This window comes from Lycium barbarum, chromosome 1 (genome assembly GCF_019175385.1).
Source record: "Lycium barbarum isolate Lr01 chromosome 1, ASM1917538v2, whole genome shotgun sequence".
Lineage (NCBI taxonomy): Eukaryota > Viridiplantae > Streptophyta > Magnoliopsida > Solanales > Solanaceae > Lycium > Lycium barbarum.
In genome coordinates, this window is record NC_083337.1 from 146,921,657 (window position 1) to 146,948,557 (window position 26,901).

Here is a 26,901-nt window from a genome sequence, read left to right on the forward strand (position 1 = left end):
AAGGAAAGGAAAGGTTAACAAAGTCACTAGAGGATCAGAGGTTAATCCAGTTTTTAATGGGTTTGAATGATGTTTATACACAAGCTAGAGGAAACATCCTTATGATGAACCCACTACCTAGTATGGACACTGCATATTCTCTTCTTCTACAAGATGAGAACCAAAGAGAGATATATGCAAATGCCCAGATTTCCTCAGATTCTGCATCCTTTATGGCTACTGGACAGAGTACCATACAAGGAAAGCAAACCAATGATCAACTAATGTCTGAATTCAGGGCTTTTATGTCAGCAGCACAGGGAAAGGGACCACAGAAATACAAAAATCAACCAGTCAAAACAGGAAATCCAGGACCTAAGTTTCACAATTCTTTTCAGAGGTTTGTTAAACCTCACCAAAAGTTCAAAGGGAAGAAGAAGTACAATCCCAATGTAAGTTGTACTCATTGTGGATAGACAGGACACACAATAGATGATTGTTATAGGTTACATGGATTCCCAGATGATTTTGAGTTCACTAAAGGAGAAGCTAAAGGCAATGCAGCAGTAATGTATGAAGAAGGGGAATACACAACTGCTGATAACTCTGAGATCAACAACAACCTTTTGCAACAATTCAGCAAGGAACAAATCTCAGAGATGATGAACTTATACAAACATGCAAAATTAGGAAAGACAAGCATTAATGCTAATGCTATAGCTGGTACTATTCTAAAATACTCTGATCAGGTTTTAGGTAAATTAGAAACTAGTACTTGGATTATTGATTCAGGGGCTACAGATCACATGTGCTTTAATCCTGATTCTTTCATATTTCTCATTCCACTCCTTGTGCCTCTAAACATAAGCTTACCTAACTCTTTCAAGGTAAATGTAACTCACACAGGGTGTGTACCTATTCTGCCAAACCTTATTTTGACTAATGTCCTCCATGTGCCAAATTTTAAATATAACTTATTATCTGTGCATAAGTTATGTGTTCAACTCAACTGTGACCTTAAGTTTACATCTGCTGGATGTCTAATGCAGGACCATTTAATGAAGAGTCCACAAGTTTTTGGTGAAGCTAGGAGAGGACTCTATCTATTGCAATCTACTATCACTAAATCTAGGAGTTTAGTCAATGCATTTTCTATTCCAACAGCAAGAAATTCTAGTTCTGAGTCTGTTTCTATTCTTATTTTTGCACATGTTAAAGCTTTGTCTGATGTAAAACTTTGGCATGTAAGGTTGGGGCATCTCCCCTTTTCAGCAATGAAACATTTAAATTTCCTTCATTGTGACTCTATTCCTGATCTTGTTTGTGATGTTTGTCCTAAAGCAAAGCAGACTAAGCTACCCTTCCCACTTAGTACCATTAAGACTAAAGGGATGTTTGAACTCATACACATTGATACATGGGGTCCTTATAAGTCTAGCACATATAATGGTTACAGGTATTTTTTAACAATAGTGGATGATTATACTAGAGGCACCTGGACTTTTCTATTAAGTACTAAATGTAATGCATTTCCAGTACTTAAAAGTTTTCTTGTCATGGTTGAGAGACAATTTAATGTAAAAGTCAAGCAGATAAGGTCTGATAATGCTTTAGAATTGGAGAAGGGAACACAAGAATCAGCATTCCTTGATTCTCAAGGTATCATTCATCAGCTTTCTTGTGTTGGAACACCCCAACAAAATGGGATTGTTGAAAGAAAACATAGACATCTCTTGGAAATTGCAAGAGGTCTGATGTTTCATTCCAACATTCCCATTTCTTACTGGGGTGAGTGCATATTGACAACAACTTATATCATAAACAGGATACCATCTAAGGTTCTCCAAGGAAAAACTCCTTATGAACTGCTTTTCCATAGAGAACCTGACTATAGACACTTGAAAAGTTTTGGTTGTTTGTGTTATGTTTCTACTATTTTACAAGGAAGAAGCAAATTTGATGAAAGGGCAAGGGCCTGTGTCTTGCTGGGATATCCTCTACATCAAAAGGGATACAAAGTCTTAGATTTGCAAACCAAGAAGATAGTGATATCTAGAGATGTGAGGTTCCATGAAACACATTTCCCTTTTGCTTCAAACCAGCATCAAATCCCAATTTTCTCAGAATATCCATTTTCCTCAGATGATCCTACCCAAATTCCACTCAATGAATCTCAACCCAATACTCCTAATTCTACTCCCAACACCTCACCATCTCCCTCTATCAACTCTAGTGACATATCTACTTCATCATCTCCTCTTACACATTTTCCACCTACTGATACTACATCCAGTCCTGGCATTACACATTCATCCTCACCACCATCCTCACCACCACTTCCTTCCTCGCCCAATATTATAACACACCAAGAACCTACTAGGAAATCTGAAAGGGCTAATAAAGGAGTGCTTCCTGCACACCTCCATGATTACTTTTGTAGTAACATCTTTCTCAGTGATGTGACAGAATCCTGTTTTGCCAACCCAACCAATCCTACCACCCTTTCTTTCCATGCACTGTCCAAGCCTAACCAAACCATTATTCATGCTACTTCAAACATCACAGATCCTAGAGGGTTTTCTCAAGCTTGTAAGCATCCAGGTTGGATAAAAGCTATGGAGGATGAAATAGAGGCATTACTAGTGAATCACACTTGGGATGTGGTTCCTCTTCCAGATGGAAGAAGTGCACTTCTTTGTAAATGGGTTTACAAGGTTAAGCAACATGCAGATGGAACCATTGAAAGACTAAAGGCAAGATTAGTCATTAGAGGAGATATTCAAAAGGCAGGAGTTGATTTCAATGAAACATTTTCCCCAGTGGTGAAGATGACCACTATCAGGTGTTTGTTGACTATTGCAGTCAAGAAAAGGTGGGAAGTTTTACAGTTTGATGTTAACAATGCATTCTTGCAAGGTGATTACAAGAGGAAGTGTACATGAAATTCCCTACTGGTCTGATTCCTCCACAGTCTAATTTAGTGTGCAAACTCAAGAAATCCCTATATGGATTAAAGCAGGCCTTTAGGAAATGGTATGCCAAGCTTGCAGGGGCATTGAGTTTTAAAGGATATTCAGCATCTTTAAATGATTATTCCTTATTCTTTAAGAATACAGGTTCACTGATCTTTATAGTGGCAGTCTATGTGGATGACATTCTTATTACAGGAAATGATCATACAGAAATTGGTACTCTCAAGGTCTTTCTTAACTCAGAGTTCAAAATTAAGGATCTTGGGGCAATTCATTATTTTCTGGGCATGGAAATTCTAAGAGAAGATCAAGGAATGATAATCAGTCAAAAGAAATATACCTTGGAACTTCTAGAAGATTTTGATGTCTCTCATTTGGGATTAGTCTCTTCACCAATGGATCCATCAATCAAATTATCTGCAGATTCAGGGGAACCATTATCAGATCCTACAATCTATAGACATCTGGTCGGAAAATTAAACTATTTGACCAACACTAGGCCTGATTTGTCATTTGCTGTATTAAATTTGAGTCAATTTATGCAGCAGCCTAGTGTGGATCATTTCAATGCTGGTTTGAGAGTTATAAGGTACCTGAAAAAGTTTCCTTCACAAGGTATCTTCCTCAATGCTTCTCCGACCTTTTCCTTGTCTGCATTTTGTGATGCGGATTGGGCCACTTGTCGAGACACGCGGCGCTCTGTAAGTGGTTTCTTTGTCAGCTTGGGTGGATCTCCCATCTCTTGGAAGTCCAAGAAACAAGATTCAGTCTCACTTTCCTCCGCCGAAGCGGAATACCGGTCGATGAGGAGATTGGTTGCCGAACTCACTTGGTTGACCCGACTACTCTCAGATCTGTCGATTCCCCCACCTATTCCGATTCCAGTTCACTCGGATAGCAAAGCAGCCATCGACATTGCACGAAACCCCGTTTTCCATGAACGGACCAAACATGTTGAGCTTGATTGCCATTTCGTCAGGCAACAATACTTGGCTGGATTGATCTCTCTTTCTTTTGTTCCGTCCAAAGATCAATTAGCAGACATTTTCACAAAATCGTTGTCTGGTCCCTCTCACCGTCACCTTCTTTGCAAATTGGGGGTCACTTCTATCCCCTCCAATTTGAAGGAGGGTGTAGGATTACATGCATCATCATCATCTTCTTCTTCAATGGAAAAGGAAGAAGATGATTCAGACTTTCACTGGAGCATTGAAAGAGAAAGAGATGAGATGATTGATGATTGAAGGAAGAAGGAAGAAGTCAACAGATGTTATATCCTGTATTTTCGAACGTCGGATTATTTGTAAGTCGAGGTGGGGCCCACACGTCAAGATTTTTTTTGGGACATGTGACAAGTTATATGAATCACATATGTAAAGTTAAACACAACTCGTGAAGGGCCCTGGGGCCAAATCAAAGTGGAAGCCCTCCAAACGGATATTTTTAAGAAAACGTTTTCGGATGACCTGACGTGGAGGGAACAAATCGGCATTATAAGTTTGGAATTTTGGAAAACGCCCAGAAATAAAAGTTGTAGATAATTGAAATAGCTTTCCAACGGTAGGTCGTGGGCCTATAGGTGACATCGGTACAAGGAGATATGGACGTTTTAAGGTTGAAAGGTCAGTGGGCTAGGCCCAACTCGTGACCAACCGAGTTGGCCCAAAAAAAAATATTAGGCCCAATGTTTAAGGGGTGGCCGGCCAAGTGAGGCCCAACCCATAGTTTAATTAAATTTCCATGTGCTAATTAATATAAGAGCCTTGGATGAGTCATAAAGCATAGAAGTTTCAAGAAAACTTGAGAGAAAGAAAAGAAAGAACAAGGAGAAAACTCCATGGCCATTTCGGCCAAGATGGGGGAATTTCCCCCCTATGAAATATTGTTCTAAAAATTATTTTCTTGTTGTATACCCACTAATTCAAGGGTCCTCTACAACTTGGTGTAATTATTTTGGAAGATAGAACCCTTGGTTCATCAAATGCACACCTTGGACAAGTGAAAAAGTAAGGAGAAAAAGGTAAGAATTAATCCCTTTTTATGTGGTATGAAGGGTTTATTTATGTTGTAGTATGTAAAAATGGTTAGAATTCATGAAAAGTATGGAAGTTTGTATGGTGTTTATATGTGTGTAAGTAGCCGTGTGCATGTGAATATTGTATAGCCAAAATGAGTTAATTTTATGTTGTATTTTAGTTGTGGTTATGGTGAAAATTATATTGGGAATGAAAGTTGAATGAATTTTGGTTGAAGTTGGAATGTAGAAGATTATGTCACTTTAGAATGATTTTGTGATATTATGGAAATGAAGTTGTTAAGATGTGAATTATGATTATGGTTGATGAAATTGGAAGATGGAAATATGTTATGGATAGGTAGGTTGAATATTAGAAGTTTTGGATGAATTATGACTTTGGTGGAAAGTTTGTATATTTTGTATACCTTGTGAATATTTTGTGGAAATGATATGAAATATTTCCAAATTGTATTGTAATGATCTTGATTAGTAAATGAATATGAGAAGGTTGATATTGACTTGAAAGTGTAAAGTTGGTTTGGAAGTTGTTGCATTATTTGAAAAAGAAGACAATTTATGTTAGAATGCATTTCTAATGGATTGTTGATATTGTTGGCATTGTTGATTGGGTTGGTTGTTGCTATTTGAGCCGAGTTGAATCTCCGGGATGTTGTATGTATAGGGGAGATGCTGCCCAAATTTCCGTAGACAAGTATTGGCAAAAATTGAACCTTTAGGCCCTATGATTAATATTTGGTAAACATGACCAAATGCAGATTTCGGACGAAACGGGATTTGAATTTGGAAAGGCGTAAGGAGCGAATAAGGTATGTAAAGCCTACCCCTTCATTCTCAGGCATGTTCTAGACGTAATAGGCTCGGCTGCGAGCCTTAGATACGACTCTGTTCTTCGGAATTCGAGATTGAAATCCGCTCTATTTCCTTCAGTAAGATTGAATCAGTTTTCTTATAACTTGCCCTTAAAGTAAACTTTATGTATGCAGCTTTCCTAAACGGAGTCGGTATGCTTCTAAATGATTATAGACGACCTCATAAGGTCTATTATCTGTAATTTACGTACGCAGCCTCGAGTTGGTCCGAGGTGGGCCCACAAAGCCCGATACTTTCTGTATAACTTTAACTACCTTGTTTCTGTCCGATTTTCTCAGACAACATCTGGACTAATATTCTATCCGTTATATGGCAAGCGTTATGACTATTTTCATAAATCTGACAAAATATTTTTGACATCTGGAAATCTGATTCTGGTAATAATCTGTCGTGCCATCCCAAGTGATATATAGGCGCGTATTTTGAATATTGTCCGAATACTTTGATTTGAACTGCCGTTTGGCCTATTTCAGTTCCATTGAGTCTGTATGATGATCTGTATGTATGTGGTTTCTCATTAATCTGTTCGTGGATGCCTCAACGCTTCCTTCACTACGCCCGGGCCAGGTTCTGTTATCGTGCATATTCCACTGCATTGTTCACCGCGTCCCTCGGTGTGCGGGCCGGGATCTGTTTACATCTGTATATGATATTATGATGTGTGTATGGGGTTGGCGGCCAGGATGGCATATGATCTGATCTGTCTGTCCACCGCGTCCCGTACTAAGAGGGCCGGGTTCTGTTACCGCGTCCCTCATGAGAGGGCCGGGATCTGTATGTATGTATGTATATGCTATCTGCATCTGTATAAGCATATGACTCTGTATGACTCTGCATGCATGATTCTGTTCCGTCCGTCTAGATTATGATTCTGTCTGTCCGTCTGGATTATGATTCCGTCCGTCCGTCTGGATTATGATTCCGTCCGTCCGTCTGGATTATGATTCTGTCTGTCCGGCTGGATTATGATTCTGTCCGGTACATTTCTGCCCGTCCGTTTGGATTATGATTCTATCCGCTATATTTCTGTGCTTCTGGTTCAGACTATGATTATATTTGTTATATTTTCGCTTTACATACTCGGTACATTTTTCGTACTGACCCCCGGTTCTTCGGGGGCTGCGTTACATGCCCGCAGGTACAGACGCACCCGGTGATACGCCGCCAGTCTAGGACACTGATTCTGCTGTTTTGGGAGAGCTCCTTTGATCCGGAGCGTGTACTTTTGGTATATATCTTCTGACATCTATATATTCTGTATGTATGGTAACTTGGGGTACGGCGGGGCCCTGTCCCGTCATCTGATTCTGTATGTCCGATTAGAGGCCTGTAGATATGTATGTGGGTTATGGGTTGTCACTGTTCAGGTAGGTATGTACGAGTTTGCTATTCTGTCTGCTATGATAGCCTTAACGGCTTAAGTGTAAGTCTAAGTATGCTTATGTATGTATATGTTCTCGTGCGCTGTATTTTATTTTATTATTGATCCTTGTACAGCTAATGTGAATTAGTTTTTTGGGCACGCCAACTCTGGTAGGTAATTACGTACGGGTATCCAGTTAGGATACCAGTCACGGCCCACGGGGTTGGGTCGTGACAGTCAACATTGAAGAAATGAGACAAATCGGGTTAAATGAAAAATGGGCCAAATGCTGAATAAAGAATGCTTTGGGCTTGATGAATCTGGGCCTGTTGAATCTGTTCCAAAACTGAAAGAGTATACACGGTGGTATACAATGAATACCAAGATGAATCCTAGCCATACAAACTTGACAAAATCATAACAACCATTAGATGAACATGTCATTATCATTCACATTGTAAAGGAATAAGTTAGTTACACTTGAGACAAAATGTACAGGTACAACAGCCAATAGAATTGAGACAAAATGTATAGGAATAAGTTTTATTCTTTTATTTCATAAATAGTACACTTGTATATATAGGTGCTCTTCTTCACAGAATGAATACACAGAAATTCTGAAAATATTCAGTGTCTTATTTCTCAAAACCTTACACTTTCAGGTATTCCTTTTGATTAAAACCATTTTAATATTGAAATTGTATTGTATTTTACTTAATGTAAACAGTTGTGAGGTTTTAAAGAGAGATTGTAAGTTTGCAACATAGGTAGCAGAGTTGCCTTTCTTTGTACTTTGAAGTTCATGTTTCTTGTATCAACTTATATTGAGACCTTATACTTACATTCCATGTCAATTGTACCTGGTTTTTTCCATGTTTCCTGCCTAGAATTGATGAGTCTTACGTAAATTAAGTGCACAAGAGATCAATGCCTTATTCGTGAACTAAATCAATGCATGGATTATTCAATCTATGCTGCTATCTAGAGATATAGCTTAATGAGGTTGGTTCTGGGCTCGATTTCTCAAATGGTGAAGGCTTTGGGATTGGAGTTATAAATTCAAGATTGCATAAACAGAACACTGAATCAAGTAGGCTCAGTAGTTGCAAATGCTAAAGCTCTGTTCCACTTAGTGTTCAAACAAGCAATTACATATCAATCCAGGAAATCAAGCTATCTCCTAGAGCCCTGCACTTTTCTAACCCAAAAAAAAAAAAAAAAAAAAAATAGAACCAAACTAACCCATTAAAAAAAAAAAATCAAACTAGGCTTCACGCACATAATCTGTGCGTTGGTCCTTTCACGCACAGATTATGTGTGTGAAAGGGGTATTTTTTTTTTCTTTTTTTAAGCTATCAAAAATCACGTTTTTTTTTTCATACTTTGGGCAAATATTAATTATGTTTCAAAATCCTGAAATATCAATATTTTATATAGAACTTAATATATTTTTTTTGCGTACAATAACTTCGGCTCATTACATCAAGTATATCTAAACGTTTGGATCGTCGTTTTAGGGGTTGTAGAGTGCCCCGAAGTAAGTTTTGTTTGCTTGGAAACTTGTCATCTTTGGAAATCAAACTCAAAATTGAGCTTTTTTCAGTACTTTGAACGAAGATTAGTCACGTTTCAAAACACCGGAATATAAATATTTTATATAGAACTTCATATTTTTTTTAGCGTAAAATAATGTCGGCTCATTACATCAAGTATACATATATGTTTGCGTCGTCGTTTTAGGGGTTATAAAGTGCCTCGAAATAAGTTTGGAAACTTGTTATCTTTAAGTTTTTTTTCATACTTTGACCGAAGATTAGTTACGTTTCAAAATGTTGAAATATAAATATTTTATATAGAACTTAATATTTTTTTTAGCGTACAATAATATCGGCTCATTACATCAAGTATACATATGCCTCTTCACTCACGTAAATAAAAAATAAGGACCGGAGCATAGGTGGAAAACTAGTTGTAAATTGTTGAAACTTTAAATGGTCATAACTTTGCGCTCGGATGTCCGATTTACGCGTTTTTTTTTATTCAGGGTATTTTTTTCGAGATCTACGCGGATAAACTGCCGCAAGGCGGTTTGGCCGAGCCGATTTTTCAAAAAATGTCCGTTTCCCCCAAATTTGTGCAAAAATTTCATTCTTCTCTAGTAAAAATCTAATGATAAAAAATATATTTGGGGGTGCTAATCCCGTGATAATGATGTTTTGAATGTCAATTTCGAGGTTCGAAATTCAATTTATCAAAACGAGTTAGATAGCATTAGTGAACAATATAAAAAATAAAAAGTGTCTACTTTGTAACATTCACCAATTTGGCTTGGTGGTTTAGCCTCTCTTTTTTACTCACTTCTTTTTTATGCCAACAACATGGGATCAAACCTTGGTGGGAGCATTGAATGAGATATATTATGCCTTGGTTGAACCTCTCGTATTGGATGAATTATTTTTTAATATAATATTTTTATTTCAAAACACTTAAATCAAAATCCTATAAAATTTGACACTTAGATCTAAAGATGACAAGTTTTCAAGCAAACAAAACTTACTTCGGGGCACTCTACAACCCCTAAAACGACAATCCAAACGTTTAGGTATACTTGATGTAATGAGTCGACGTTATTGTACGCAAAAAAATATATTAAGTTTTATATAAAATATTAATATTTCGGGGTTTTGAAACATAACTAATCTTTGCCCAAAGTATGAAAAAAAATGTGATTTTTGATAGCTTAAAAAAGGAAAAAAATAAAATAAAATACCCCTTTCACGCACAGAATCTGTGCATGAAGCCTAATTTGATTTTTTTTTTTTTAATGAGTTAGTTTGATTCCATTTTTTTTTTTTTTTTTGTTTGAGTTAGAAAAGTGCGGGGCTCTATCTCCCAAGAGAATGCAAAAGCCCTTTTGTCGAACATCGTTACATTGGATGACATAATATCACTCAATACAAATCAGAGTAATGTGTTAGCACCTGTGATTTATTGGTGTGGTTGATAAAGAACTTGTGGAGGCAGATTCACGACAAATTGAATGCACGATCTGGTGAAACCGTGAAAGTAATATGTTTTCTATGCAATGGAATCTAAACAGACTTAGTATCAGCCACCTCCTGTTCTATCCAAATCAGAGCAATGAGAAAAGGGTCAAAATGCACTTTTATGCGAAATTCATAATATTTGCCCTCCATTAATAGTTTGGTTCAATCATGATCTTACTATTACTTTGTTGGCCAACTATGCTCTAATTTCACATGGGACCTAATAGAGTATAATTAGAAAATATAAGGCATTTTTCAATCTATTTTTTATAGACTAGAGGCAAGGTTTCATGTCCCCCTCTAGTCATTGTAAGTTCATTTTGTTAATCTAACATGATAGGGGTCAAGCCAAACCTCCCACACCTTAGGCTCACAACCTAATGGTGATGGCTTAATATAAAAAAATAAAAAGAAGTAACAGTATGAATATGGTCAGGTGAAACTATTAACGGAAGGCAAATGACGTGAATTTCACATACTTGAAAAGCAATTTTAACCCTTTTGCCAAAAGAATACTTTTCAAATGTCATGAATGCAAATCAGTGTTCCAAAGGATCTAAAAACGGCTACAGAAAACACAAAATGCTTGATTAGCTAGAGAAAAATTGGGCGAGGAAATCCTAAAGTCTCATTGGTTTGCCTTAATGGGTCTAATAGATGTAGTCATAATGGGTCTAATAGGGGTTTGAATAATGTAAGATTTTTAACAAATCCTTGATATCATTAAGATATTTGTTCAAGAATTTCTACAAAGCTGAGTTCACCGCTACGCTATCCACTTTCAATAGACTGACTCAATTTCTACTAAAATTGAAAAATACTGAAACAAATTTAAAGAAAGAGAGTACAACTTCAGAAACTAATAAATAATCAAATCATTCTACGATTTCTTGGTTGTTACATTGACGAGTTCAAAAATTAAACAAATAGTAATAGAAGAACAATAACATGGAGAGAAAAGAATAAAGAAGGAAATTATAAATTTAATTAATGGACTTGCTCTTCTAATTAAGTTCTATCCAACGTTCATCATCATTTTAACAAATTCATCAAAGTTGACTTGACCATCACCATCCAAATCTGCTTCTCTAATCATCTGCTCAACTTCTTCATCTGTTAATTTCTCCCCAAGATTAATCATCACATGCCTCAGCTGCACATGATCAAAAACATGTTCAATTATAAAAAAAAAAAAAAAAAAAATTAACTTTGATTAAACTAATAAAATTAAAGAAAGTCAAAAAGAGAAAGTACAATATTGATCAGTGTGAACTATGGAAAAGTTCATTGGACGAATAGTTGGTCTAGTGAGATACCCTTACAATAAACTTGGATTTGAAACAGCTGTATGTATTAATAAGATTATTATTATAAGGACAGATCAAATCACATGTGAACTCCTTAGCAGCCAGGGGTTAACTAAATCCCTTCCACAAAACCCTAGCAGTTAGTGACAATGACAAGAATGACTTTATTTTTAATATCCATTGAGCATATAGTGTTTCTTTTTTTATTATTTATAATGAAAGTTTATATTTGTGCTTGGGCCTCGTCAACGATATGAGTACCGGCCGTACATGATTGACTTACGAATTGCACTAATTATTGAACATGGATACTTTAAGCCAATTTTTTTTTTTTTTTTGGAATATAATTTTACAAATAGACAAGATCAGTTAATCTATGTTGTGGTTCAACATATATCCAAATGATAACAAATTTGTGGTTTTCACCGACAGTAATGGATGCGTAGTTCGAGCTGAAATCGGCATGGTCAACCTAGAACTACTATGAATATTATGATTAATTAAAACTTGATTTATATGGACAAATTAAGACTAACCTCGGTAGCAGATATGTAACCATTTTGATCTTTGTCAAACACCTTGAAAGCTTCTTTAAGTTCTTCCTCTGCATCAGTGTCCTGTTTCATAAAGAACCAAAACATAGCCCCTAATTAGAGCCCTGCTTACTAAAATGTTGTCATGTTTGTTTCTCATGCATATACAAATAACCAGGGGCGGAGCCTGAGGGGTGCAAGTGGGGTTAATTTAACATCCTTTAATTTGTTGAAAACTTATAGTTTTATATAGATAGGGCAAAAATGATTATTTTTTGTATATACAGTATAAAGTTGTTGAAACCTCTTGACATAGAATTTTTTTTGTTGAATCTCCTTACTTGAATTCCTGGCTCCACCACTATAAATAACAAAGATAAATTTGTTACCTTCATTTTCTTGGCCATAAGGTTCAAGAATTCGGTGAATTCAATGGTTCCATTTCCATCAGAATCAACTTCAGTGATCATATCCTGAAGCTCTTCCTCTGTTGGATTTTGATCCAATGACCTTATGACTGTAGCCAATTCTTCTACCGTAATGCAACCTGCACTTACATTGAATATAATGCATTCAAACACCATATATAATTCAAAAATAATTGAAACAAAAAAAGAAACTACTAATTACCATCTCCATCTCTGTCAAATAGACTGAAGGCTTCTTGCAACTCAACAATTTGATCATTGTTAAGTATGTCTCCCATTACTATTATTTTCTTGTCTTTTGTACCTCGAAAGGACAGAGAAAGAACAGCTTGAAACAGAGAGGAAGAGAGTAGAATGAGAAAAAAGAAAGTTGAGTATAGCTCAATCTTAGCTGGGCTATATGTAGAAAAAAAAAATCTAATGTGCAAAGAGGGGCTTACTAATAAATGCGTATCCCAGAGGGATATTGAAAAGAAAATTGGGGAAAAAAAGAGTCAAAAACGTGAGAAAGGTATTACGAGCGCAAATATATAATTAAGCACATATCTAACAATAATTAAGCTAATACTTTTTGTTTGATGGTGCTATTAAAAGAGATTACTTATTTTGAACTAATGATAAGTCTCTTTTAACAATATGTCGATCTATTGGCAGAGTCAAAAATGTATACTCCGTAGTTAGTAGTGGGATTAGGTGGTGTTGCAGCCATGACTCATGACTTTTAGCCATGACTCATGACTTTGTCACCTTCCAAATCTCAGAACATGACCAGACCATACAACACTTCTGCATTTTCCATGCTACTTTTGAATATTTCCCTGCAACCCCGCACCCTACGGCCTAACCCCTCCGTCGGCGTAAAATTTATATACCATGTTGATTTTCTTTGACTTCTTTTGTGTGCTTATTTCTTTATAGTTTGACTCTCCTTAAAATTTCAAGTTTTGACATTGATACAACAATGCTTGATAAGTTGAGGTTAGCTAATATGAATCATCACTAACAATGCTGCTCAATAAAATTTATCTTAGATAACAATAATAAATTCTCTGTATTTTCTACTATCATATAGTAGTATTCCCTCCGTTTTAATTTATATGAACTCATTTGACTGAACACGATATTTAAAAAAGAGGGAAGACTTTTGAATCTTGTGGTTCAAAATAAGCCTTGAAAATTTGTGTGGTTGTAAATTATTCATAAAGTGAATTTGTTTCCAAATTAGGAAAGAGGTCATTCATTTTGACACAGATTAAAAAGAAAATAGGTTGAAATAAATTGAAACAGAGGAAATATTTTTTTACGGAAAAATAATTCTCCTTATTTTCAGAAAGATAAAGAAAAATAATACTCACTACTACAACCAAGTAAATAAACAGCTGGATTGTTAGATGAGTAGGGGACAAAGAGCACTGCAAGAGAAGACTGGAGAGAGCATGGGGAGATGTGTACAGTGAACTCAAATAAGTTTATTGTTTAGTAGTATTTGGTTTATTTTTCACCAAATATTGTTCCACTCCAAGTCAAGTATATAGGTTAACGCTGGCGTTATTTGCACCAAGGCATCCATTTCTTGTCACTTGCTCGTTTCTGCCGGCTTGTATCCCTCGTCATTTGCTAAAACAATGGCAAAATGTGTTGGCTTAAAACAAAATAATTAGTGGTCACTGTGAAATTCTGTGGACAATAAGGATTTTGAGCTAAAAACAAGACAACCTCCAGATTTTACATGATTTTTAAAATTAGTTGTCTTAAATTATTTATTATTTTAGAAAATAAAAAAAAATCTTACTTTATTCTCAATAGTAATCGTTCTTGAAGACTACAAACACATCAAAAATTAGGTGATCTTATGAAGATGAAACATAAAATAGAGTAAATATTCAATGAAAGATTCTATCTTAAGACATTATTCCCTCTATTTCAAAATAAATGGTGTTTTTAGATTCGTCACACCCATTAAGAGAATTGCTCATTCCTAGAGACAAATATTTATTTTCCCAAACTTACCCTTAATAAATACTTTGAAAAAGATGTAGCTCTTTAGTTATATAAAACTCTCTTTATTCAACTAAGGGTAAAATTGGAATGATATCATTAATGTCTTCTTGATTATGTAAAATATCATTTATTTTGAAATAAAAATGAAAAGATAAAAATATCACTTATTTTGAAATGAAGAAAGTAATGAGAGTAAAATAATCAAAAAGATCTCATAATTAATACTTTCTTAAATGACCCGTAAAACAGAAATACGATGAATAATTTGAAGCGGAAGAGTGGAATCAATTTAGCATTTTCAAACCTTGCTACCGTAATACAGTCATCATCTCAAGGGTGTTAGGCTGTAAGTTGGCACGTGGCACAGTGTTTTAGAAAAAATGGTCCAAGCCCTATAGAAAACAAAACTTTAGTGAATTATATTACGTGGGGGTTATTATGTTAAACATTCCAACCTAAATACGAGTACCATGACCAAGCTAAAGGGCTTAACTCTAGAAATTAACAACGGTTTTAAGCATTGGGAGTTGTGCAAATTCACTGTCAACTTTTAAAACCCAAGATTTGATTAGTGGAATAATCGAAGTGTCAAATCAAAGGACATAAATGTGCTTGGCTGTCAATACGCGCTTTTGCTTCTGCCGAGGTGCAGTCTTATTTGGGTCTTTTGATCTCATCTCATGCTCACATACACAATATACTGTGTGAGTAAACCGAGGAATAAAATAAAACTTGCATGGTGGAATGGTAGTTTTTCGTTTATTCCTAAAGGAGCTATATTGAAGCTTTTAAAAAGAAATTCCTTTGGTAGTTATCGCTCAATTCTCTCATGTAGATTTTTAGTATATCAATTTACATGTCTTAAACATAAGAAGATAGAAAAAGAGGGAGAAGAGTGAGTGTGGGAACTTTTGTTCAATTGGTCGAACTCAAATATGACACACTCACTTAGAGTTACAGCAGAAGAAAACAATAATTAATGTGGTTGAATTTGCTTTTCATTAGTTTAAGACTAACGAAAAAGTTTACAAAGGAAAATCACATGGATAAATTGGTGGCGTTAGTTATTTATGTGCCACAAAAGAATACGATAGTCCAAAGTTTGCTACTCCCTTCAATTTAAAATAAACATCGCTTTACCCAAATTAATTTAGTTCAAAATAAGTATCATTTTAAAAATCAAGAAAACGTTGTTTAAATCTACAATTTATCTAATAAGTGATGTAGAGGTTTCATGAATCTTGAGCAAGAAGAGTATGCATTTCTTTTTTTCCTGGGGAGGTAAAGCACGCAATTGTGCTTTGTTAAAATGAAAATATGTAGCCCGTATTGCATATACAGTAATTGAGCCAGCATCTGCTTGGTCCCCAATTACCTAGAGATTGTGAACAAGAATATCCAGCTGGATACTTTGACTAGGTTTTGTAGTGGCTCTGGATTTTTTTTAAAAATTTCTAATGTACTTTAATTAAAATCTGCCTAGATTGCTGATTTGGTAACTCGACAATTGAAATGTCTAATTCATAACTTCAAAAAATTTGTGGACGCCTAGCAAAAGATGCCAATTTTTCATTATGTTATGAGCTCTATTATTAGAAAATCTAAAAGTAATTAACTGTATATGTGTCGGGCGAATAAGTTAAATTTTCAGTACTTAACTGTATATGTGTCGGGCGAATAAGTTAAATTTTCAGTACTTATGTGCAAGAAAACATGAAGCAACTTTAGACAGCTGTTTGATGTATTTTGTAAAAGCCAATTTTCTCTTTGAGACGTGTGAAAACCTGTATTCGTTGACATTAGTCATCCTCTTTATTAGGGAAAGGGGCAATTTTGCCAAATTTATTTAGCGTTTGTTTACAAAAAAAAAATTAAGAAAATTTTCAGTCATTGTAAAAACTGAAAAAAATTCGGAAACTCATGCAAAAACTGAACAACAACTCGAGATGTGTTTAGTTCTTGTAAAAGTTGGAAAACTTTTCTGGTGATTCTTTGAAAGAATTTTTCTTTTTGAGCAAAACCCTTAAAACTATACATGTTTGATATGATGGAAAGTATTTTTTAAGACTAAGTTATTTTTTGTGTGTGATGGTCCAAAAATATTTTTCCCTAAATGGAAAAAATGTCTTCCCTCACTTTGAATGGAGGCATGTTCCTTCGTAGCTATTTCAACTCTTAATTCATGCTCTCTATATTCCCATTTCGTTGTCATGTTTACTAAAATTTTGTTGTTCCTAAATACTTGTTATGTTATAAAATCAAGAGAGAAGTAACTATTTTTTTCAATTTTACCTTTAGCGTTAAGAGGGACATGCACAGGCAAAGATTAAAGAATTACTAAAGGATAAATTAAAATTACTCTTTTTATTAATGTTAGTATTTCCTTAATGAACATGTAAAATCTTATTCTAACTAAATAGAAACAGAGGAAGTATCATCAATCAAACTAACACTTACATATTATTATCAAATAGTTGATAATAAAAAAATTATTTATAACACTATCCTAGTTGCTAACATTATTATCAATATCTAATAAATGTCTTTTCTTTGAAATATATTTCACTCTCTAAACAGAAGCCAAAACATTTTCCAAAAAATAAGTCCTCTTTTTGGAAAACTTTGACTTCTCCAGTCTCCCACATATAAACAAATTTAATAATTAAAAAAAAAAAAAAGTCTCCCAACAATTTTTTCCAATAAAACGCGTATCTCAGTTCTGCCCAACTTAAAGTGGAAGGAAGGGGAAAAAGAACATATATTCAGTCAAAATGAGTGGAGACGAGTATCAGATGGCTGGCCTTTCTTAATTCTAGAACCTACTAATCAGTCAAGCAATTCCTTTTCTTTTTCTTATTACAATTGAGGGTCCATAAAAAACAGTCTCTTTACCTTCTAAGGGGTCGTTTGGTGCATGGTATAAGCTGGGATATCCCAATATTAATTTTTTATATCATATTTGAAAGAAGATATAAATTTATACCTTGTACCAAATAAAGTATAAAATGCATCTCATGGTATAAGCTGGGATATATCTTCTTATACCACTAATCCTGAGACTATTTTATACCATCTCCTAGATGGTATAAAATAGTCCCAAGATATGAGATAAATTAGTCCCGAGATTATAATCCCGGGATAATTTTGGCCATGCACCAAAGGACCACTAAAGGTATGAATAAGGCTGTCTACACACTTTTTTTTTTCGGGCCTCACTTGTAAGATTACACTAATTATGTTGTTGTTGTTACCCGCAAGGATGACTAAGTTGGTAGAGAAACTCGTTGTAGGAGATTTGTCTTTTGGGTTGAGCTCGTCGCACAGGGCTTGCTAGTGTGGGGGTTATCTCTTTTGTGTGGTTAGCGCTATTGCATAGTAGCAAAATTTACCATGTGCGCACTCGAAGGTTGCTTGTCATCAAAAAGTATGTTGTTGTTCTTGTTCCACCCTAGTGCAGAAAACGCTAAAGAAAAGCCAAATTCAATTAAGGATTCAACGAAACCATCAATAATGAGGGATAAAGGGCAGCCCGGTGCACTAAGCTCCCGCTATGCGTGGGGTTCGGAGAATGGCCGGATCACAAGGGTCTATTGTACGCAGTCTTACCTTGCATTTCTGCAAGAGGTTGTTTCCACGGCTCGAACTCGTGACCTCCTGGTCACATGACAGCAACTTTACCAGTTACGCCAAGACTCCCCTTCAATAATGAGGGATATCAACAATTAAATTGGCAAAAAGAAAACAAACAAACAAACAAAAAAAAAATCAATTAATTTCACCAAGTCTTCACTACATAACATCAAAAAAAGGATTAGAAAGGCTAATATGCTTAGATTAATATACAAAACTATTTCCTTCGGCTCCCTGGGACTTATTATTCAGAAGGGCCTTCTTAAGGCCACAAACCTAGGAACCTAATGTAACACCCAATTTTCTTTATGATTTATTTGACAAATTGCATTGATTATTATTCGTGAAAACATTATGATCGACTGGGTTAAATAAGAAAGAAGATACCTTAAAAGTTTAGAATATCACGGAATCCGGACGGATCTAGCAAAAGATAAGAAAAATAAAGTAAGTGAAAATCCGTATGTGATACAACTAGAAGACTAGTGTTTACTAGACAGACACTTAGTATATTAAACATATAACCACTACATTATATTAAAGAACTTCTAGTGTTGGATAATCCTTGAATACAAATACTGAAATATTATGGATTCAAACAGAGCACTTATGATATTGAGGATTCATATTTCCGATTTCAACTAGCTAGGATTGAGGCGTAGTTGTTGTATATACTTGGAAAATTCATTCTTTTTGACACTGCTGAAAGCTCTCTTCATTTGCCAAGGATTTTTGGTCAGTGCTTGACACATTAAACAACCAGGGGAAAGACATATCTTGGATTAGCCGTTTCTTCTTCAAATGGGTTGACCTTTTGGAACAATTTGATCCTTACACCACATGTATACTGGAACAAGCACAAAGTTGCAGCACATGTCCCTAGGATGAATCACAAGCGAAAAAATAACGGGTTTTGCAGGTTTGCTGAGAAAATAACATGCAACTTTTATTGCACTGTAAAGCTCATGATGCGCAACACTGTCAATCTTCATGTAAATAAGCAGTCACGCTGTCAGCCTGAACTTTCCAGCATGTATAGCAGATTTTCATACGTGCTTAAAGCTTTTAAGCTGCAAGTTCATAAACTAAGCCAATAAAGATCACAGGTCACTATTTTATAGCCGCCATGATCCATTCTGATTTACGCTGATTTACGACAAAGCAAGAGACAGCCAATCGTTTATCTTATTTTAACTATCATTAGCTTCAAGTCACACAGGAGGATATTCCATAAGGCAATATTATAGCAGTATAGGTAACTTCTTTGTTTCAAAATATGCTCCTACTACTTATCTTACAAGAGCTGAATTAATCTTTTGACAAAATATCAGTACTGAAGTTACATCAGAAAGCAAGTAGCCGAATTCCTATACTAGCATACTCGGTTATAATAGCTTGATAAGTTGAACAAGCAGAAAATATGATCTATATACTATTTCGAGCCCTGGTGGATAGTAGCAAAAGAACGAAAGAATACTCCTCATGGCCATTCAGAAGGTCTCTTGACTTCACGGAGTTGGACTGAATTCTCAAAGCAATGGTAGAAGCCATAATGAGGGTATCTTTCATACCATGTTTCTTCGTTTATGTGTGTGTCCCAGTGCTCCCCGTTGCTGCTCTTTCCATACTTGTGCACCCATCCAGAACCATTGTGGCCCTCTCCCCAAGTGCGATTCCAGCGGTCTCCGTATTTGCCTGCCCACCATGTCTCCCCTTGCTTGACACCATGTCCATTTAGATCAAAGTTCTCGTCCCATTTATCACCCCACTTCGCCCAACCATCTCCCTCAAAGCGCTCGGCCCATTTATCAGTATACTTTGTGCTTCCGCCTTTTCCATCATACTTCTCACCCCACCTGCCAAATGGATTTGCACCATACTTAGTAAGGAATTAACATAACATGAAGAGGTACTAACTGATAAGCCAAAAGCAGCTGTACCATTGTATGGTAATATAAGCATCATAATGTTCTAAAAGTTAGCAATAGATGCATGACCCAACGCTGCTGCTCTCATGGCCTATGATAAGAGCAATTAAGGTATGACAGCATTCAGGAGAAACTATAGATGGCAGGGTAACTTCTATTTAGGGATCTTTACAAATAGCCGGTTGGATTCACTATTCTTTTTCTTGCCAGCATACATGGATTATACACATATTTACATGGACTATACATATATTATACATGGATTATACATAGTTTAAGCAGTTCGAAAACAACAGAAGATGCCAGAGAAATGCTTCCAATTACCAAAAGCAGAAATAAATGACCAACTGAAGAAACAAAACTGGTTTCCATAGATGGTAAACTCAATGCTAGTTACCTGAGCGCACATATGAACTAATTAAGAGCTTAAATTGGAAAAATAGAATATATAGATCTTAGTACCTTTCATGCCAAACATGAGCATGACCAGCATCAAGGGGTGTGTTTGGATCAATGCTGCACCACTTATGGGCCCATTTCTCTGCTTGGCCACCGGCACCATAGTGCTCCCACCATTTCTCCTGCCACTCCTCACCTTTAATATTCCTTCCCCACTTATCTGCAGTTTTCTCCATATGGACAAGTCCACCACTCTGCACAGAGCCACAATAAAGAGGAAATAAGAGAAGATACTCAGTGTCTCTGAAGATAGATAAAATTATCTCACAGTTTCTCAAATCCCATTCGTAGCCCATCCTTCCAAGTAACAACCTATGTTAACCGGAACTATACAGCAGCGCCGTTCTTTGTCATTTAGAATGTTAGGAATAGAAATTTCACACAAAGAGGACAGACTAAGTAAAGGAAAAATAGAAGCACAAAGTTCTTATACAATGTTCAGTTCATTATCATTAGTTACCCAGAAGAGGGTCAAAAACACCAACATATTATCATATGACTATAATTATACTATGATTCACCTCTTCACCGATCAAGCAAGCAACCAACAATTGCCATCAAGGCAAGAAGTATAGACTTGGAAACCTTAGTTTTCAACGATTTTGTTAAAGTTAGTAATTTCTACTGCCCAATTTTGTGTAGCTTCATATAGAAGAAACCGGACTTCAATCAGAAAGTAGGTATTGGTAGGACCTTGTCTCACCAAACGCATCTAAGAACTTTAAGGAAAGAAGTTATGATCAAGGAATTGTACATTGTACTCATAAATTCTAGAGCAATAACTAACACAAAAGAGAACTTATGAATATCATGATGACTAAGCAGATGAAGTCTGACCTGCCACATTGATTCTTTCCAGAACTCATGCCACACATTTCCAGCAGCATCGCGTCCCGACTTCTCAGAACCGAGTTCCTTATGACCAAATTCATCAGCAGCTTCCCAATACTTGTCTTCCCATTCAACAGTTTTGTCAGCACTAACGCCTCTCATTAGAGTCCACTTGCAGACCACCCCGTCAGGTCGTTTTTCAGTACCCGTCTCCTTCCACCATCTTGATCCATCAGGTTTGATTCCCTCAGATGATACTTCGTTTTCCTGCTTAAGTGCATAAGCTGCTTCTGCTGCATTTGTGGAGAACAGAATGCCAAGCTCACGTTCCTCCTCCTGGTGAGGTATCTCAGATGTTGCGCTGGAATCTTCCAAATTTTCAACCTCTAAATGAGACTGCAGAGGTGGAAGAGGAGGACTATGTTTGCTATCAACCATAGCACTCTGAAATGGGATAGATAGAAAATCTGGAGATCGTTCTATCTCTATCACAGGGTTTGGTGGGTCCAAAGACAGAGACGTGTCTGACTTCATCTGAATGTCATCAAAAGAGCTGTCTGAAGGAGGTGTCCAGGACCAGAAGCTTGGACCTGGTGTTCCCATAATTGTTCCAGATCGAGGCATAATGGAAATGACATTTCCTGGTCCTGATTAAATACAAACATCATGATTGAGTTACCACATAATAGAACGGAAGTAGAAGATTGGAGCAAGTAATATATCTCAATACCTGAAATTGTGGAGTATGAGCAACGACCATACATAAGAAAACATTACAGCTAAAAGTTCAAAGTAGTATATTAATATCGTGGAGAACATGACTGATCCATTCTATCCAAATTTGAGATTGAAGATGCTTTAGCTATTATAAGCGCTTCAACTATGCTGCAAAAAGAGGAATTATACAGAGATTTTCTTGATAAGATAAGGTAAAATTCATTAAATGAGTACCACGGATATACAAGGAATCACAACAGAGCTATAACAGCAAACCGTGTAGTAAAATGAGATGAAAGGTTCTCCTTAAACCATTAAAGGCCATAATTCTTGAAAAGAAAAAAGATTCTTTCACCACTATGAAGGGAGAAAATAAGGAAAAGGAAAGGGTAGCAAGAAGCAGAAAAGGTTCTAGTATTTCATTTTACTCATCCAGATGGGCTTGGGAGGTTGACAATAGCCTTTTTATTTACAAAAACTTGGCAAAACAGTTAGGCATTGGGAAAAAAAAAAAATTAGGCACGGTTAAATACATATCCTTGAAGTTCCACGTCAACCAAAAACTTATTTGTGCTTATTACATTAGAACCAAAAGTTTCTTGAATCATATCACATTGAAACATCATCATTATAGTTGTCAGATATCCAACCAACAGAACAAGGCAATAGGAGTCGAAAGAAGAAATGGCAACTCCACATTCGGAATCTAGATCAATCAACAACAGCGTTAATTTCATGAATGCAATGGAGGTCAAAATTCTACTAGAAAACAACCTCAGAAATTTCAACTGTGAAATTCTAAGAAATTAGAATGGATATTCAAACATTAAGCAAGCACTTATAGTAGTGACTCATCAAAGGAACTTTATTGAGAGCATAATCAAGTGCCTTGCATCCAATCCTAGTTAAGGTGATCTATCAGAAAAGGGCAAAAAGCACCAAGTATCTGACAGAGTATGACATAGAGCCATTTATTTTAACTTCGTTTTCCCTTGTACACACTTAAGTAGTCCCTAGAGCCTTTCCCCTCAAACTCTCAAGAAAAGGCAAAAAGTCAGAGCCGCCTCCTATTTCGCTGATAAAATATTTTTGACCAACTACTGGTAATCATCGTAAATCACCAGTTAACATTCAAGATCACAACAATTATAGATCAAGAGCACAATGTTAACAGTGTAAAAATAAAAATATAAAATAGGAAGTCAGGAATCAAAAATTAACATACCCAATAGTAAAACTGTAATCAAATTGTTTTCCTCATCTAAATTTCAAAAGAAGATACCTACGATTGTTGTTGAGTGTGGAAAAACAAGAATGGTCATTTTAGAAAGAGACCAAGAAAATATTAAAGAATCTGAAGCAGCATTCTTTAAAAAGCAAATTATGCCTTGTGTATTTATTCGTTTAACAAAAATTAACGCAGAAAATATTACTGTAAACACTGCAGTAGATATACCAGAGCTTTCTATAAAGAAATTGAGAAACCAACAAAAGTTATGAACAACAGTTCTATCACATTGATCCTTCACGTTGTAATGCAACATATAACCAAAAACTAGGAGTGCTCATATTAGACTAGTAATACTACTAAAAACGTAAAGAAGCTTGAAGTTATCTTGATTTTAATGCCATCAGCCAAAGATAATTTCTCGAATCAAGGTGCATACAAACAAACTGCTTAAATCACATAGGAAAACTCGTAATTCTTAATATGTACACACATTCTTACAACTTCTTTTGATTTCTATTGCCACATAATTTTGCAAAGGAACAGAACAGATAATAAAAGAAGTTGCGAAGAGGAACTAAAATTAGGAGTGCTCGTTACAGATAATAAGATTTCTATTGATTTTAATGCCATCAGCCAAAGATAATTTCTTGAATCATCTTCTAACAAACTGTTTAAATCACATCTAATTAAACTCATAGAAAATTCTTAGTATGTATACACATTCTTACAGCTTTTCTTTGATTTCTATGTACATATAATTTTGCAAGGAGTTGAAAAGAAAAGAAAAGAAAAAAGTTATGGACAATAATTCTATCACAGTGATCTTTCACGTTGTAATAAAACGTATACTCTCAAATGAGGAATGCTTATTATAGATAATTTCTTGATTTCAATGCCATCAGCCAAAGATCATTTCTTGAATTTAGGTGTATACACTCTCCTAACAAATTACTTTAATCACATCAGAAAACTCATATACAATTCTTAGTAAGTATACACATTCTTACAACTTTTCTCTGATTTCTACGCACATATAATTTTGCAAGAATAGAAAAGATACATAAAAAATTGTGAAGAGAACCTTGAAGTTACCTTCTTGTTTATTTTCATCATCCGCTTCCAATTTAACTGAAAATGTCATCTTCTAACAAACTGTTTGAATCCCATCTAACTAAACTCGTAGACAATTCTTAGTAAGTATACATATTCTTACAACAATTCTATCACAGTGATTATAATACAACATATATTCTCAAACGAGGAGCGCACATTATAGACTACATGCAACAATTTCTTGAAATTAGGTGCATACAAAACTATTCTAACAAACTGTTTAAATCACATCTAATTAAACTCATAGACAATTCTTGGTATGTATACAAATTCTTACAACTTTTCTTGTTGATATAAAAAGAGGAAAATAAAAACATAATGAAAGAACAAAATTTGAAGTTACCTTCTTGTTTATTTTCATCATGAGCATCCAATTTAACTGAACTGTCAGCTTCTTGGGACACTGGATTCTCCTTAAGCAATGCCTTAGCAGCAGCAAGAGCAGCAGCAGCACGATCAATAACTTGCATTCTTTGAATTCTATCTCTTTCTTCAGGATCAACTTCAAGAATCCTCTTGAATTCATCACTTTTCTTTTCCAACACCTCACTACTTTCATCCACTTGATCAACATCATTAGAAATATTCTCAGCTATTCTTTGGAACTCATTAGTCTTTCTTTCACGTTCAACTGCTTTCTTCCACATGTCCAAATATGATGAGTCAGTTCCATTATCTGATGAAACCTTGATTCTTGAACTACTCTTGTTTTTCCATTGCTTTTGAAGTTTTCTAGTTGAAAGGGAAAATGGGTATTCCAGTTTGGGTTCTTGGGGTACTGGCATGGAGGCGCGTGTGGTGGCGCGTGAGAAATGAGTGGCCATTGGAGAGTGTGTTTAGAGCTCTGTACTTTGCAGTTTGCAGAGTAAAGAGAGGTGGATTTTTGAATATTGTGAGAACTGAGAAGTGGTTTTGGGAGTGTCAAATATTTATAGGCTTTTATTATTCTGTTTTTGGAAAGATAAAAAGAAAAGTTTTCTTGAAATTGAAGGAAGGTTGTGATGCTGTCTTCTTTAGCTTGGTAATGCTGTAAAGGGAGGTGCCATATTTACCGCTTCTCTGAGAGGTAAAAGAAATTAAAAGAAGGAAAAAAAAACTTGGAAATATATTTTTGAGAAATGTGGCCAGGATTGCATGGTTTGTGTCTCATATGATAAGGTGTAGATTATTATTTTTCGTTTGATTTTTGGTTTAATGGATCAGAGTTGTCTAAAATATTAAGTGGAACTGGTAACTGATCCCTATTATTACTCTGAATAAATGATTAAGCATCAAATCAAGTGAACTATTTAGCCATTTCGGAGAATGGAGGCCAGCAAACTAAATCAGGAAGTCACGTGCAATATAATCATCATTATATATAATAAAGCTAGAAATAAAAAAAGTGGTGTGATATCTTTTCTATTTGGCTAAGAATCATATTTATTATTTTTCTTCTTTTTTTTAATATTTTTCTATTGTTTTTGTTTCTTATCCTATCTTTTTATGCATTTTATTGCAATAACAATAATTAGTTCAGTATTTGTTGACTACCTGAGCTTTCACCTCGTTGATGAGGGTCGAATCTCCACATTGTAATTCCCTCCTCATTTCCCCTTCCCCTTCCCCTACCCCTATGTAATAAAAATGATTTTTTTTTAAAAAAAAAACAATAATTAGCTCAATAATTAATACTCCACTCTCTTTACTCATGGAGTTTCAATATTACTTACAACAGTTACATAACGTATACCAATAAAAGATATTATTCATCGATCACTTAAATTCACAATGTGCACACTTCACAGATTGACGAAATTGCTATAAGGTATCGTAATTGTTCCACCTATAATTGTAAATTTACAGGGTATTTATTCTCAGTCATATATGATATGAGTTAATGAAAATTAAAGTCACAATAAGTTATTTTGGCAACGTATAAACCTCTATCATTTTGGCTAATGAAGACCATGTTTTAACTTTTAATAGCATTAACTGAGTATTAGTTCCCCCTATAATTGTAAGATCAATGTCTTAAATCATAGACTCTTCATGTACCACTGTGAAGTAGTATAAAAGAGATGTTGCTCATTTCACAAGGTATGAAGGTAAGACAAAGAGATTAAATTTTGGGTACAGTAAGAAATTACAACAGTATCTTCGTTCAATTGCTATATTATGTGTGCTTTAGATATTCTAAGGTATGACTATCAGTTTTCATTATGTAGTTATATTTTCTATCAGAACGGCGGCCCTCCATTTTTTTAAATATAAATCCTTCCATTTATACGAATTTCAATTTATTTTTACATGTATAACAATATGATCTACTTTATTTATAATTTTTGAAATTTATACAATCCTACTATGTGTTTTCGCAGCAAAATGTGTACAAGGTGATGTGTGACACTTCTCTACGGCCACAAATGATACTTTTCTTTTTTCTCATTTTTTTGAGCTTTCTCCTAATTTTTT

The 26,901-nt window shown here is 35.2% G+C and overlaps 2 protein-coding genes across 2 annotated transcripts; both read right to left on the minus strand.

Annotated features, from left to right (window-relative positions):
* Positions 1–11,124: 11,124 nt before the first annotated feature.
* Positions 11,125–12,950, minus strand: LOC132642515 (calmodulin-like protein 8). Its single transcript, XM_060359667.1, has 4 exons — positions 12,740–12,950; positions 12,499–12,656; positions 12,113–12,193; positions 11,125–11,422 (listed from the first exon to the last, which is right to left on the minus strand). Exons 1-4 carry the CDS (start codon positions 12,813–12,815, stop codon positions 11,285–11,287), a joined length of 453 nt encoding a protein of 150 aa, XP_060215650.1. The 5' UTR covers positions 12,816–12,950; the 3' UTR covers positions 11,125–11,284.
* Positions 12,951–19,392: 6,442 nt separating this feature from the next.
* Positions 19,393–25,933, minus strand: LOC132642525 (protein LIKE EARLY STARVATION, chloroplastic). Its single transcript, XM_060359672.1, has 4 exons — positions 24,791–25,933; positions 21,393–22,033; positions 20,559–20,749; positions 19,393–20,024 (listed from the first exon to the last, which is right to left on the minus strand). The coding sequence occupies exons 1-4, from the start codon at positions 25,269–25,271 to the stop codon at positions 19,649–19,651; spliced, it is 1,689 nt and encodes a 562-aa protein (XP_060215655.1). The 5' UTR covers positions 25,272–25,933; the 3' UTR covers positions 19,393–19,648.
* Positions 25,934–26,901: the final 968 nt, after the last annotated feature.

Coding starts and splice junctions, on each gene's coding strand:
- LOC132642515 (XM_060359667.1), bottom strand. CDS start 12,815: ATGGGAGACATACTTAACAATGATCAAATTGTTGAGTTGCAAGAAGCC. Junction 12,657..12,739: donor ATTTGACAGAGATGGAGATG/GTAATTAGTAGT, acceptor ATGTAAGTGCAG/GTTGCATTACGGTAGAAGAA. Junction 11,423..12,112: donor GTTACATATCTGCTACCGAG/GTTAGTCTTAAT, acceptor GATCATGTGCAG/CTGAGGCATGTGATGATTAA.
- LOC132642525 (XM_060359672.1), bottom strand. CDS start 25,271: ATGGCCACTCATTTCTCACGCGCCACCACACGCGCCTCCATGCCAGTA. Junction 20,750..21,392: donor GGAAAGAATCAATGTGGCAG/GTCAGACTTCAT, acceptor GGCTCTGTGCAG/AGTGGTGGACTTGTCCATAT. Junction 20,025..20,558: donor GCTCATGTTTGGCATGAAAG/GTACTAAGATCT, acceptor TCCATTTGGCAG/GTGGGGTGAGAAGTATGATG.